The sequence below is a fragment of the Corvus brachyrhynchos genome, unplaced genomic scaffold (genome assembly GCF_000691975.1).
Source record: "Corvus brachyrhynchos isolate BGI_N302 unplaced genomic scaffold, ASM69197v1 scaffold23, whole genome shotgun sequence".
NCBI classification, from domain to species: Eukaryota; Metazoa; Chordata; class Aves; order Passeriformes; family Corvidae; genus Corvus; species Corvus brachyrhynchos.
In genome coordinates, this window is record NW_008238983.1 from 10,408,765 (window position 1) to 10,423,607 (window position 14,843).

The 14,843-nt window shown below is 39.6% G+C and overlaps 1 protein-coding gene across 1 annotated transcript in view; it reads left to right on the top strand.

Annotated features, from left to right (window-relative positions):
* Positions 1-8,138, top strand: part of FAM173B (family with sequence similarity 173 member B) — an 8,643-nt gene extending 505 nt beyond the window's left edge. The window contains exons 2-5 of the mRNA XM_017738757.1: positions 111-382; positions 2,241-2,378; positions 3,116-3,166; positions 7,933-8,138. Of these exons, the coding sequence (XP_017594246.1) occupies positions 116-382; positions 2,241-2,378; positions 3,116-3,166; positions 7,933-8,130 (654 nt within the window). The 5' untranslated portion in view covers positions 111-115 and the 3' untranslated portion in view covers positions 8,131-8,138. The remainder of the gene's footprint in view (positions 1-110; positions 383-2,240; positions 2,379-3,115; positions 3,167-7,932) is intronic.
* The last annotated feature ends 6,705 nt before the right edge of the window (positions 8,139-14,843 follow it).

Here is a 14,843-nt window from a genome sequence, read left to right on the forward strand (position 1 = left end):
TTTTTTTTTTTCTCTTTTACGTCCCATCTCTTTGCTACAAAATACTGATTTTTCTCAAGTGAGCATTTAATAAATGTGACAGCGAAAACACTGTCTTTGTCCGTCCCCAGGCGCGATGTCCCAGGCGGTAGCGAAGGAGATCCCGCAGGAGCAGGGCGAGGGCGGCTCCCGGAGGAGCAGCTGGGGGCTGCTGGTCACGGCCGGTGTGGGAGGGACCTTGGTGGCCCTCTATGCTGTGGCCACCCCCTTCGTGACCCCGGCCTTGAGGAAGGTGTGCCTGCCCTTCGTTCCTGCAACTGCCGCTCAGATCCAGAATGTGCTGAAAATGCTGGAAAACAGAAGTGGCTCCCTAGTTGATATTGGTAGCGGGGATGGCCGCATTGTAAGTTACGGATGTTGTCTTCCTCTTAGATCACCTCTTAAAAAGGTGCCAAAGTGCTGGGGCTGTATTTTCTCACACTTATGAGTGTCTTGTCTTTGGCATCCAGTGGTTTTGCCTGAGTCTTATGAAGAGGATCAAAGCTGAGAAAGGTTTACATTCAGTTTTGATGAGTAGTAGTTTTTGCTGCAGTCTTACCAGCAGCTTGACCAAGGTAGTGGACAAAATGTCGTTGTGCTGACTGGAGGGAATCACAGTGCATTCACGTGAAAAGATGGGATCAGAGTCTTGATACTGATTCCACAAAGGTGTGTAACTGCAGCAAATGAGGCTGTGAGGTGCTTAATGTATAAAGGTGATAGAAGTGCAAAAAGAAATGAGCACTGAGCGATGGATTATAAAAATAAAAATCCTGGTGTAGCTAGAACTGTAGTCTTCACACCTTTGTGCAGTGCTGGCTTCCCCACTTCCAAGTCCATGTGGTGAAACCAGAATAAACACCAAGGGAAATGGTGAGAATCATGAAAGACAAAGTGATACTGTGTTTCCAGGGTATTGTTTGAGCCCCAGTTTGTGAAATGTGGTGGTGAGGATATAGAGGAGAACATTGTCATTTGGTTTTTCTTTGTTGTTGTGATGTTCCGTGTGCTTTCTCATAACTATCTGCTTCAAGTCCTATTTAGCAACAGGGTGGTGGTTTTTTATGGAAACAAGCAAGTTCTTGAATGCTACGTTTGTCCATGTTTTATGTGAATGAGTCAACACATGCGAAAAAAAATTGATTTGGAAACCCAAATCTGTGAAGATTGCTTGAATTGTGCCTGGGTAGGAAAAAGACCAAAAAACTTAGGCGTAACGTAAGTGCAGTTTCTGATGCCCTCTCTGTTCATCATTCTGGCTGCTGACTCTCATCAGAGGTATCTAATTCGAATAGGTATTGCATCGTTAATTCCGATGCGTTATATACGTACCTAAATGGAGACTGAAGACTGCTTGGAAAGCCAGGTACCTAAAATTGAATGCTTGGTGCTTCCTTAATGCATCTGTTTTGAAAAAAGTATGTTCAGATGCTTTTAAATATTTAGCACTTACTCAGGTGTAATCGGCGGATAAATATGAAGATATTTACCACATTTCCATGTCAGGTTTTTGGTGAATTTGCAAGTGCTCTCTGATGGAAGATGCATTATTTTAACAGTGTGAAATATACTGTCCAGGTAATGCTGCTTGAGAAGTTTTGGTAAGAAATGTGACTTCCTGATTTCACCTTGCTTGTTTTGAAGTTAACAGTTCATCAGGTGATTCCTGATTAGAAGTTGGCAGTAACCTTTTAAATTGTGTCTCAAACCTTTATTCTAGAAATCAGTGCATTTTTGGATTTTTTAAAATGTAGATTGACAGATCACTTTCAGACTCTTTCTATTGGCATGTCATTTTGGCTCTGATTCAGGGGCTGCTCAAGTGCCTTCCCCTCACTGCTTTTCAAATAAGTGGTCTAATTTTGAGCATTTTTGCTTGTGAGTTTCACTGTTCTCTCAGTGGTACTCTTTAATTTCAAGACAGCGTCATGAATGAGTTAAATTAAACTTTCATGTAAGTCACAGATGTACTGCAAGCTGACAGCTTTGCCCTGTGAATGTTTGTTTTCATATTGTTTGCCTGACTATATTTCAGTTGGACTAGTAATAATAGTAAAATGTAGTTTTGAGTTTTTGTTCACTATACAACTAATCTGTTGGGCATTAAAACCTGGGTGACTTAGAAAAGTGCTTTCCCTTATATTTTAAATAAAACTGTGTGCTCCTGTTTAGGTGAATAGACTTTTATGTTTCTAAGTGAAGATTTTTTTTCTTCCTTGTAGGTGATAGCAGCTGCTAAAAAGGGATTCCAAGCTGTCGGTTATGAATTAAATCCGTGGCTAGTCTGGTACTCCAGATACCGTGCCTGGAGAGATGGGGTACATCAGAATACCAAATTTCATATTTCAGACTTATGGAAGGTAGGTAGTGAATTATGTAAGGATGAATCCGGGGTGATTGAGAGATTTCATTAGTTTGGAAATACTTTCCTGAAAGAGCTGAAATGCTGTCTGACCACAAGGTTCTATATTGGGCTTTGAGTAAAGTACTTGTGCTGGGAATCTGGTTTCTGTGGGCTCAGTATGCTGTTTGCTGCTTTTGTGCTTTGTTGAAGTGATTCCTTTATCAGTAGAGGCTCCTTGAGCAGGCCTGGGCCTGATGAATTATCTGGGAGGTTTTATGTGGGTACGGGGGTTTTTGTGTTCAGAGAGAAGCATAGGAGAACTTCACGGCACTGACTGGAAGAACCCAGTCACTAGAATGCCTAGAAAGTTTTTCGAGCTAGCTAACATTTAACAAAAGAAGGGGCAAACTTAAAGCATACATGATTATATCATATACAGGAGTTGTGAGAATAACCCCTTACTTATTAGTAAAATCATGTAGGTATTTTCTAAACTAATGCTTTCTGTGCTACTAGAATTGGTGCTATATTCTTGGCCAGACAGTAGAAGTTTTTTGCTGTTCAGCAATATAAAGTTTTCTTTATGTGGAAATTTTTGTGATGAAAAGTTGGTAAGGGATCTCCTTACATATTTTTGGTCTAAATCCTTGTTGAAAGAAGTGCAGCTAGAGGGATTGGGAGAAAAAAATGGTCAGAATTTTTTCAACTATAAATACCATTTTCAGTAAGATTTGTTCTCAAATTTTATTTCAGGTTTCTTTTTCCCATTATACAAATGTTGTTGTTTTTGGAGTACCTCAAATGGTAAGCTTACTGTTTATTTTATATTTTTATTATAGTATTGTATTTTATTTATTATACTGCTTAATTATTTGTTACAATGTTTAGATATTTTAATACCAAGGCATTCAGTGTTAATACATTCATCTGCAACATGGATCAACCTGCAGACGGTCAAAGGTAGTCAGTAACAATCATAGAATCATAGAATATTAAGGGATTGGAAGGGACCTTAAACATCATCAAGTCCCAACGCTCCTGTGCTTGGGATACTTCCCACTAGATCAGGTTGCTCAAGACCTTATCCAACCTGGCTTTGAACAGTGCTAGGATTGGGGCATCCAGAACCTTCCTGGGCAACCTGTTCCAGTGTCTCACCACCCTCACAGTAAAGAATTTCTTCCTAATACCTAACCCATATTTCCCCTTTCAATTTGTATCCATTCTCCCTTTTTCTATCACTACTGTTCCTGATGAAGAGTCCCTCTCCAGCTTCCCTGTAGGCCCCCTTCAGATACTGGAACATTGCTATGAGGTCTCCGTGCAACTTTCTTTTCTCTAGTTCCAACCACCCTGCCATGAGCAGGGGCACTTTTGACTAAACCAGGCTCCTCAGAGCTCCATCCAACTTGGTTTGAACAATTCCAGGGCTGGGGCATCCACAACTTCTCTGAGCAACCTGTTTCATTGCTTCACTACCCTCAAGTGAAGAATTTCTTGCTGATATCCAATCTAAAGCTACTGTCTTTCAGTTTGAAGACATTCCCCCTTGTGCTGTCACTACATGTGCTTGTAAAAAGTCCTTTTCCATCTTGTAGGATCCCTTCAGGTACTGGAAGACAATTAGGTCACCATGTAGCCTTCTCTTTTCCATGCTGAACAGAGCCAATTCTGTCAGCCTTTGCTTCTGTATTGCTTGTTCCTTTGCTAAGGCAGATGTGAGATGAAGTGAGTGAAGAGCTGTATGTGGTGCCATACCACACAGCATACACTGAAAACATTTCTGCAGCGGTAACAGGAAGCAAAATAAACCTTTCTATTCTGTGCTTTTTTGTTTGCTTGTTTGTTTTTTCAACGGCACTGGAAGTAAATCTCTACTTCTGATTCCAGTTGTAACCAGTATTGGAAACTGAAGTGGATGCGGGTGGGGTATTAGTGAGCGCCGTGGTACTCCTCATGCTGCCAGCTCGGGGTGGTACGTGCTTTCTTGCCTGAGTTCCGGCAGGGGGCGCTGGAAACGTTTGGATTTGCCGTCAGGAATTCTCTCTTTGCACCGAGAGGAAAAGTGCTGGTGGGGAAAGATGTCTCAGTAAACTAGGAATAAACAAATGCCCTGGGAAAATGTGAGTAAGCCCAGCAGAAATACTGAATTAACTTTTAAATGTAATAAAACAGGATACATTAGTAACAACTGTGATAGAATGGGTTCAGAATAAGTCTCAGAATAAGTTTTGTAGATCCAGTAAGTACTAGGTTAAATTCTTTCAGCAACAGTACTGTCATAAATGCAACAGATGCAAACATACGAACCTCCGTGTTTCCTGAGTATTTGTTTGCTTATGATCCCCTTTAAATTTATTTCAGGAGCTGTTAATGCTCAGCCTCCTGAATGACTAACTTAATTTTCTAGAAACCTTAATGCATTTCTTCTTTTTTACTGAGGAACAATAGATCTCTTTAGCTTTTTAAATAATGCTGGCCTGATCTGATGCTGTCACACAGTGCTTTTATTTCATATACAAGATTAGCTTTAAAAACCTGAATTTATTGATCTTCAGGGAAGACTAAGACCTCTCTTGTTCTTGCAAGCATCTGGGGGGAAGGTGTGTTTGTTTCTGAGTCATTGCAGAGAGAGACTTACTTGTTCTGGGTGGGATGATGGAATTCTTACCAGGTGTTCATGTTTGCAGCTCCTGTGTATTTTAACTGATTATATACTGTACAAAAGGTTTACTAAACTAGATATCTCTGTTGACACACCAAAAAAAAAGCCCAAACTCTGGCTTCACATAAAATACAGTATGATTTTAACACCTAATGTAACTGATATATTTCGATTAAAACTAGCTTGACTGGTTTAAGGATGCAATTCTTTTTGGCTAAACTTGGCTGAACTATTAATGATGTTTTCTAATTTGAGCTAATATGGACAATGCAGTGTCACTAATTTTCATAATTACTCCTAAAAAATTAGTCCATATCTGTAATTTCTGTAACAAATCAAAAAATTTTCTGGTGCCTCACCTCAGTTTTAGATAACAAAGTGGGCTTATTTTTCTAGTTTGTTTAAGGTGCGGCAGCAAAAGTATTTGCAGTGGATGAAATCAAAGCCTTAAAAATATTTGGAAGTAACTCTTTGATCTATTAGCTCTATGACTATAATTTTACTAAAATACTCCATTGTTAGCTTAAATGTAGCTGTAATAGAATATTACATCAAAGGCACACCCTGCATGTATGTGATAGTGGAAGCTCTTTGCAGCCTTTGGAAATACATTTTCTTCAGTCAGTCTTACTTTCTAATAATTTTCTTTTGGGTTTTGTTTCTTTTTTCTTTTTTGTGAAATTTTATATATTTAGTGTCTTTGTGGCTTACTGCCCTCTTAATTTTTTAATATCTAAACATTACAGCATGATATCAAAGTAAATAGTGTTTTACATGTGATAGAAGTAGCCTGTAGAGTTTGCTGTTAAAATTATTCATTCAGATAGATACAATATATAAGAACAAAAGGAACTCCAAATGCATGTGCACTGCTGATCTCCTTAAGCATACCATCAAACTTTTCCAAAGGACAAAAGTGGCTAAATCTGTTACGTTTCTTTTTTTTTCCTAGAACATAATCGCTATCTGGGATGGGAAAGAAATTTCTTTGAAGTCTACATGTGTTAATTTATTTCTCACTTAATCCATGGCAGGATTTGCAAAGCACTTAGTAGAAAAAGAGCATCTGGCTGTTCATGGTGTTGCTCTGCTCCAGGAGGGTAGTGATATTTCCCCTGACTTTGATCTCCTCTCAGTTTTTGTGAATGGAGGAAAGCTGGACTGTAGGTGTTCAACCAAGGAGAGTGGCATAGTGGTTTGTGACACAGTTCCCCCCAGCACCCTGCTCTCCAAATTGAAGAGAGATGGATTTGGTGGATGGACTGTTCAGTGGATGAGGAATTGTCTGGATGACTGCGTTCAGACAATCAATGTCTCAATGTCCAGATGAAGATCAGTTACAATTGGTGTCCTTCAGGGGTCTGTTTTAGGAGCAGTCTTGCTTAATATTTTCATCAATGACATAAATAGTGGGATTAAGTGCACTCTCAGAAAAAATTGCAGATGACACCAAGCTGAGTGGTGCAGGTGACATGCCTGAAGGACAGAATGCCAGCCAGATGGACCTGGACAAGAAGTGGGTCCATGAGACTCTTATGAGGTTCAACAAGACTGAGTGCAAGGTGCTGCTCCTGGTTGGGGCAACCCCCAGAACCAACACAGGCTGGGGGATGAACAAATCAGAGCAGCCCTGCCCAGAAGGACGTGGGGGTGCTGGGAGATGAGAGGCTGGACATGACCCAGCACTGTGCACTCACAGCCCAGAAAGCCAAACGTGTCCTGGGCTGCATCCAAAGCAGCGTGGGCAGCAGGGTGAGGGAGGGGATTCTGCCCCTCTGCTCTGCTCTAGTGAGACCCCACCTGCAGTGCTGCATCAGCTCTGGGGTCCCAGCACAGGACAGTTGGGGACCTGTTGGAGTGGGTTCAGAGGAGCTCCTTTCCTATGAACACGGGCTGAGGGAATTGGTGTTATTCAGCCTGGAGAAGACTTGACTCTGGGGAGACCTTATTGTGGCCTATTAGTACTTAAAGGGGGCTTGTAAACAAGATGGGGACGAACTTTTTAGTAAGGCCTGTAGGGACAGGACAAGGGGTAATAATTTTAAACTAAAAGAAGGCAGATTCATATTAGATATAAGAAAGAAAAATTTTGTGAGTAGGGTGATGGAACACTGGGACAGGTTGCCCAGAGAGGCAGATGGGGACTGCACTGAGCTCTGAGCAACCTTATCTAGTTAAAGATGTTCCAGCTCATGGCAGGGGTGTTGAACTAGATCACCTTTAAAAGTCCCTTTCAATCCAAACCATTCTATGATTCTACATTCCATTTCATGGAATGGTGCTGAAGGGATTCACGTGCGTATGTTAATGGGGTGGGGACTCAACTAAGCTCAATTTCAGTATTATTTAACGTAACAGTATTTTACCATAGAGTGACAGCATGTTTGTTTTGGGTTGTTGTCTATGTGATGTTCTGAGTGTCCCAGGATCTGTCTTGGGGTTAGACTGTAGATTTTGAGTGGTGGTGACCTTTGAGTATCACTCAATAGCTCATGAACCTTGGGGTGTCATAAATAGCATAAATTCAGGGGGCTGAACTTTTATTCTCTACAGAGAGGAATCCCACTGAAGAGAATCATGAATTGGAGCATGCAAAGTCTCTTCTTTGCAGTTTGTTTTTTTTTTTTTTAATTTAAAGGATAATTTATGGGTTTTGGTTTAATTTTTAGAACTTAAAGTTATGATTTCCTTGATCTTACCCATCTGGGCACAATAACCATTTTCTGGTTTTAAATATTTTTTGTCATGGCATCAAAGTCAAAACATATATCATGAATACTTTCTTAAGATTAAAAAAAAAAACAACCTGAAATCTTGGATTTGTCTTGAGCACTTGAATTAGGTTTTAAAGAGAATGCTTCTGGTTTTTTACTGCTTCTGAGAGGTTTTTCTTGTAATTCAACAGATGCCACAGTTGGAGAAGAAGCTGGAAGATGAACTTGAATGTAATGCCAGAATCATTGCCTGTCGCTTTCCTTTCCCTTGCTGGATTCCAGATCATACTACTGGAGAGGGAATAGACACTGTGTGGGCCTATGATTTGAAACGTTCTAGGGGATGCGAAACAAAGATCTTGGAAATTACAGCAGAGACAGAATCCTAAACATCTAATTCGGTTTTTTACTGAAGTTTTTAGCTTTGACTGGGCCTGTTGAAGATAAGATTAACACAGATAGAGCCCTGGCATATGAAGATCTATATTCACTATAAAAACTGAAGTACAGTGATTGTCTGAAAGCACACCAAGTTTACTGAAAGGTGTAGTTAAATTGCTTAATACAGTGTCCTGGTTTAACGCCTTCTGGCAGTGAAATAACACACAGATATTCACTCACCCCAGTCCCCACACTCCCCCAGTAGAATGGGAAAGAAAATTGAAAAAAATGTCATACCTATAACCATGGATTAAGATAGGAATAGTTTAATAATTGAAATAAATTTAATAATAATAACAACAATACCAAGAGAGGAGTAAAACCCAAGAAAGACGAGTGCTGCACAATACCCTCGCTCACACCCACTGACAGATGCCCATTCCATCCCAGAGCAGTGATTGGCCCCTCCCAGCCAACTCTTCCCAGTTTGTATACTGGGCATGATGTTCTGTGATGTTCTGAATAGCCCTTTGGTCAGTTCAACTCAGCTGTCCTGGCCATGCTCCCTCCTGGCTTCTTGCACACCTCCTTGTTGGCAGAGCATAAGAAACTGAAAAGTCCTTGGCTTGGAGTAAGCACTGCTCAGCATCAACCAAAACATCAGTGTGTTATCAGCATTAGTCTTATTCTAAATCAAAAATACAGCACTCTACCAGTTACTAAGAAGAAAATTAACTCCCAGCTGAAACCAGGACATGTTGTTAGCCAAAATTATGAAAAAGTTTTTATAGAGGTGGAAAACTTTAATATGGAAAATGGGTTAGAACACCATTCACTACAGTTAGGGGGAATATATGTATAAGTTAAATGCTCAAATTGGTGAATTTACACATTCTTTCAGAATTGTTATTGGTGTTGGAAGTGGTGTGCAAGTGGCTCCTCAAATGAGCTGTTTCCCAAATGTCTGAATTACGTATGCCAAGTGGCATGATGCTGCATGCACAAAACTGATCCAGATGGAGTGTGATGATGACACCGATGTTTCACACCTCAGCCTTATATGTGTACTTTTAAAAGTTGAGTATGACTAAAGAGGCAAATATAACTTGTCATTCGTTCATTATCACAAGTGCCACCTCTGATTATATTAATGTACTTTTATTTAACTTGTGTGCTGTTTTAACAGCAGCTGGAAAAGAAACCCCAAGTAAGCCCCTCCCCTTCTCCTTCACCTCTTTCAGTAAGGGAGGGGCAAAAGCAGAAATTATGGGTTGAGGTAACAATTTACTGAAAGCACAAAGCAAGAATAAGACATGGCACAGGAACAACAGCAATATTAATAGCAAAAGGATACAAAAAGAGCAGGTATTTTACTGACAGAAAAGGTGTTCACCACTGGGAACAACAGTAAGATGGCGGATGCTTCCCATAGATCATGTCTGCATGGCTTCCCCAGACATCGGCAGCATGATGGCTGGGGAGGCAAAATGGCCAACTTTCAGTGGAGCACCAGGATTTTCCTTCCTACCGAAACCATCCCCCCAGCAAGGGTTTGGGAGGTATAGAACACCAAAACACCAACCTGGCCACAGCGCTAAGCTCTGACCCCTCTCTGCAACCAGGACAACTTGTTATGTGAACACAAAACTGCAGAAGGATGGATGCTCTTGCTGAACTCTTACTGGTATAAGCTGTTGCAGAAAACCATAATTTTTCCTAACCTTTCTGATTTAGGAAGGGTTTCAAAAGTCATTTACTTGTCACAGAAGTGCCACCAATTCTGTGTGCTCAAACTTTGGATAAAGATACGGATGAGAGTTGCTTACTTGAATACTTGAAGTCTGTCTCTTGATTCCAGAGCTAGTTGTTCTGGCTCGTTTGTCTATATCTGATTAAACTTCATTTAATTTATAGTGAGATGAGAAGGGAGGTTTTCATGAGACTTGTTTCCCGGTCTGTTTTTCTGTATCATTAGATGAGATCTCAGAAACTCATGGTATCGCTGTGTGGCTTTTCCTTGTAAGTGAAGCAAGTTGTCCCTGTCCTTTTGCTGATGCTGGTTTGCAGTGGAGTACTGTCACTGCATGGAAGTTTTCCTTTTCTGCCATGGTTACAACACCTTTCTGTTGTATCATGTTCTGCTTACTTGTTCTTCTTTTCTGGTTCCCAGGTAAAGTCTTACTGTGTTCACCCATTAGCAATTAGTGAGAGTTCATAGTCAGCCTCCCCTGGCCCCAGTTAACGTACAGTCTCTTTGTTAAGCAGTAACTATGCAAGTTTGTCAGATCTTTGCATATATGTTTCCCATAGAATGAAGCTAAAAAAAGCTGGGCAATTGTCACCTGACTTCAAGGCAGTCATTACCACAACTAAAATGATCTCAGTCCAAGAGAAGTGCTGAGACCCTACAATTTGAGGTAAATACAAAGTCTGACATTTTATCAGGTGTTGGTAAAGCAAATTTGGCTGGTCTGTAGAATCTGACTTGAAGAGAAGTTGGATGTTATTTGGGATGTACCCTGGCTTTTTGGTGCAAGGGGACAGGAAGGAGAAGTTAAAATGTAAGTATAATAATCCTGCTCTGAGGATTTGAAATGGAGCATGGTTTTGTCCTGAAAATGTACACAAAGCAGGAGAAAAAGGGGCAAATATATTTGGAGTGTGCAAAGGAGAGGTGATTTCAGCCTTGCATGGAAAGGCACAGCTGTGAACATGAGGACTGTGTGTACTGAAGAACACCAGTGTCTGGTAAGCAGTCTTACAGACTTTTGCTGCAAGAATGCATAAAGCATCTTGTAAAACTACACTAAATTCTTTCTATAATGATTTAAGTGTTATGATCATTGCACAATGACATGACAAGGGATAGAGTGGCTTATCTAAAATGCCTGAATTTAATATCCCAAGGCTATAAAACTGGAACCTCAGACAAAGCAAATCTGAATGTTTTCTAATGAAAATAGACTAACAAAGGGGAAATTGGCTAATTAAGCGAAGTTCTTCCCTGAATGATCATAAAGGAAAAGAGGAGGCAAAAGATTTTGATCCCTTGAATTGTGACTCATCTGCAGTGCAGTGCTTTGACCCAGGTTTCTACAGCCTGCTTTCACTAAACTTAGTTTGTAGGGAATGAAGCAGTTATGTATTTTTCTCCTGTGTGACTATATATTTTTCTATTGCATTAACCTTTGTCTGTTAAAAGTTAAAACTGAGTTTCTCATTTTTGCCTGTGGTAGAGGTTTTGGGATGTGCACTTCCTAGTTACCACCTATTGCTCCAGAACTACTTGCTGAGGAGGGCACAATAGAATTAATGATGTGGTGACCTGAGCTTTAGGAGTACTAAGTCCTGTCCTCAAGGCAAGGAGAGATTTATGAATGTTTTCAAGTAATGCAGAGGGCTGTTTCTTGCTCTGGCTATTTACTTTTGGGGGCCTACACTGAATTAGGCAGTGGTCTGAAGGTTTGGGATTCCTTATGACATAAGGAAATGTGCTGTATTTCCTGTTTCCGTGGCCTAAGTGTGAAATGGAAAGCAAAGTGTTCCAATTTACACAGGAGGACTGGGAAATAATTTTCTTGATATATTGTCCTTTCCTGTCACTTGCTATGTTCATTTGATAGTTTTCAAGATTAACTACTTGACTGTGACTTTAGTTACCACTGTATGGATTATTATGTTGATACACTTCTAACTGCTAAAGTAATGTATTATGATTTTGTTGATATGATACTTCAGAATAAAAAATTGTTTCTTCGGAAAACCAGGAAAGAGAATTACCTTAATCAAATGATAGCATAGGTCTGAAGCCAAAAGGAGGAAACATTCAAGCTACACATGCTGTTCAATACCAAAGTAATTCAGATGCACAGAAAAACCTGTAGTTTTTCTTTGTTTGTTTCTTCTAGTAGAATCACTTGCCTTTTGGAGTTACTGATGTTATTCTTTCCTTGCCCTGCCAGATTTTAGCAAAAAAAATTGCTGAATGACTAATGCTTTCTTGAAATACTGTAGAATTTGATTTGTTTGTAAATAGTAAAGGTCAGGGTCAGACCTAGAAATGTTTTTGTTCTCCCCCCCCCCTCCCCTTTTTTTCTTTATTGAGACACATTATGTCCATGCAGGTTTTGTGATGCAAGATGAATTGTGCCACTGCAGCATCTTAGTGCTGCAATTCTAATTTTGTAGTTTTCCATTTCCATTTTTCAGAAATTGGCTTTGTAGAGAGAAGGAGGTGGTGGTATGGCTGCAAGAAAGACATGTGATAGGCAGCTTGCTCAGTAAGTTGCAGTCACTACAGCCACACAGCAGTCAACCAAACTTGTCCAGATTTGTTTGGGAAATATACACATTTTTTGTGGGTTTTAGGCATTTCTGTATTACTGGGCATATTGAAGTTCTTGGTTTATCCTCTGGTCTGATTACATGCTGCTACTTAATCTAATACTGCTCCAAGGAAGTTAATCCTCTGTTTCTGAGCTACTGTTTATTTCTGAGTCAGGAGTTGTAGCCAGGTAAGAAGATACAGAGTCCAGTTTCAGATTAAGCACCACACAAGCCAGTTGAGTGAATATGGTCTGTGGAAAGAGTTCCAAATTCCAGGCTTTGGGGAAGTCTTTCACCTTTCACGAAGGACACAGCTCAGAAGGCAGCAGAGATCTCCTGAATTCTTTATAATTCAACAATGACTTCAGCGTTGCTTTTCTCACGTGTGTTTTTACAAAAAGTTTGACCACTGTAAGACCATTTTAAGATCTGTAGAAGAATTAAGCAAAGGCAGCATTTTAGTTACTATTTATATTTGGAGCTAGGGGAGGAAGGGAGAAAGGGGATCTTATAGCTCAAGTATGGCAGTTTGATCTATTTCGGAAGCAGTTTGACAGACTTGCATCATCTGTGTGTACTTCTCACTGCGTAGGAGAATCCATGCCACAAATGGGCTGTGATGAGCATTCACTCAGAAATGGGTTCATGTCTGATACCACTGCTCTTGGATGAACACTGATTATTGATAGCTTGCCTCATACCTCTATAGTTTCACTTTCCGTAGTTTGCTAAACACTGAAGCATTTATTCAAGAAAGGACACGAGTCCTTCAAATTCATAGTTGAATTTTGGACTGTCGTGTGCAGGGCCAGGATGGAGTTCAATGATCCTTGTGGGTCTCTTCCATCTTAGGATATTCAAAGATTCTGTGGTTGAAGAGGGCAGCCTTACATCAGATTTAATGCCAGTAAATTCTGCTGTGATTGAATTATTTTTCTTTTACATTTGCCAAGATTGTGGTTCTGTAGTTTTAAAATGTAGCCCCAACTTGCTTTTCGGAAATAATATACGCTCCTTCTAGAAGATCTCTTGAATTCTTGATAAGATAGTGTGGCATCTATGTTTAACTTAAAAATCACCCTTGAGTAAGATTACAAAAATACTCATTCTGCAGCTTTTTTCTTTGCATGATAATCTTGCTGTTCATCCTTGTATGTTTTACTGAGGGAGACTTATACATGGATAACTACCATTTTTTCCCCATTCTTTTCCTGAGTTCTCCCTCATTTTTAAGTGTTTGCTTTAATTTTTCATATTGTCTTTTTACAATTTGGCTGACTTCATAAATGAGTCAGTGTTTAAATTTCCTTTAGGTTTTTTTTCCTGTAAATTAGTTTCCTTTTTTTTCCCCCAACCACTTTGAAGGAAGACTAAATATGTTAAGGAATGTTCTTTTTCTGTCTAACATTTTAACCTTGATTTATTTTGCAGTCTGTGTGCTGACATAGCATGACTTTTGTTTCCAGTATATGAAAGAAAAACACATCCACACCAATGGTATTTAGACTGAAAAATAGCCTTGGTCTACAACAATTCTGGCTATTTAGTAGTTTTAAGTACCTAAATGCACATTTTTATAATATTTCATCATATGGCAAATGAATACAGGCCTTTTATCCCTTTGGTAGTTCTTTGGATTTGGGTTGTTTGTTCAGGTGTGATTTTTGCTGATTTCTTTTTCTTAGTATAATGTTGGTATTTCTATTAGAGGCTTTGGTTGAAATGTCAGATGGATGTTTTTTTCTGCAAGTTGGTGTGTAGACCTGGAACAATCACTGTGATATACTCCTGTGAACTGCTGGCATTGGTAAAAATTATGTGAAACCTGCTTACCAGTAAATGCACAGGGATATTTTTCAGCTTACTGTGTATGTTGTGGTTTTTAAAAGTAAAGGAGATTCTTGAAGACCATACAGAACTTGTGGCACAAAGAGGTCTTTGCAAGGTCAGAAGCAGTAAATTACTGGCTTTCAACCTGAGGTTTGTGGCTACCTTCTGAGGAATCCACAAAAAGTAATTTAAAATTAGATCTACTATTGGTAGGTTTATATTTGCTACCCATGGTTGTGTTCTTCCATTGGAAAATTGTAATGTGCCTGAAATGATCATTTGAGAATCCCTGAACTAAAAATATGGGTTGACGTAAGGTATTAGGCTAATGGAAATGAGCTTATCAAAGTGAGGAAGTTTTTTTTTCTTCTTTCTGTTGTTGCTTGCCTGGATTGTTGAGCTTTGACCCTCTGCAGTGTATGGGTCTCTCTGTCTCTTCTGATAAGCATGTAACTTCCTATTCTGCTATGTGAGAGCCATTTCATGGTTTTGCACATTCCCATTGCATTCTAATAAGTCTGGCTTTTCAGGTAATCTATGATAGATCTGCTATAAGGATCTAATT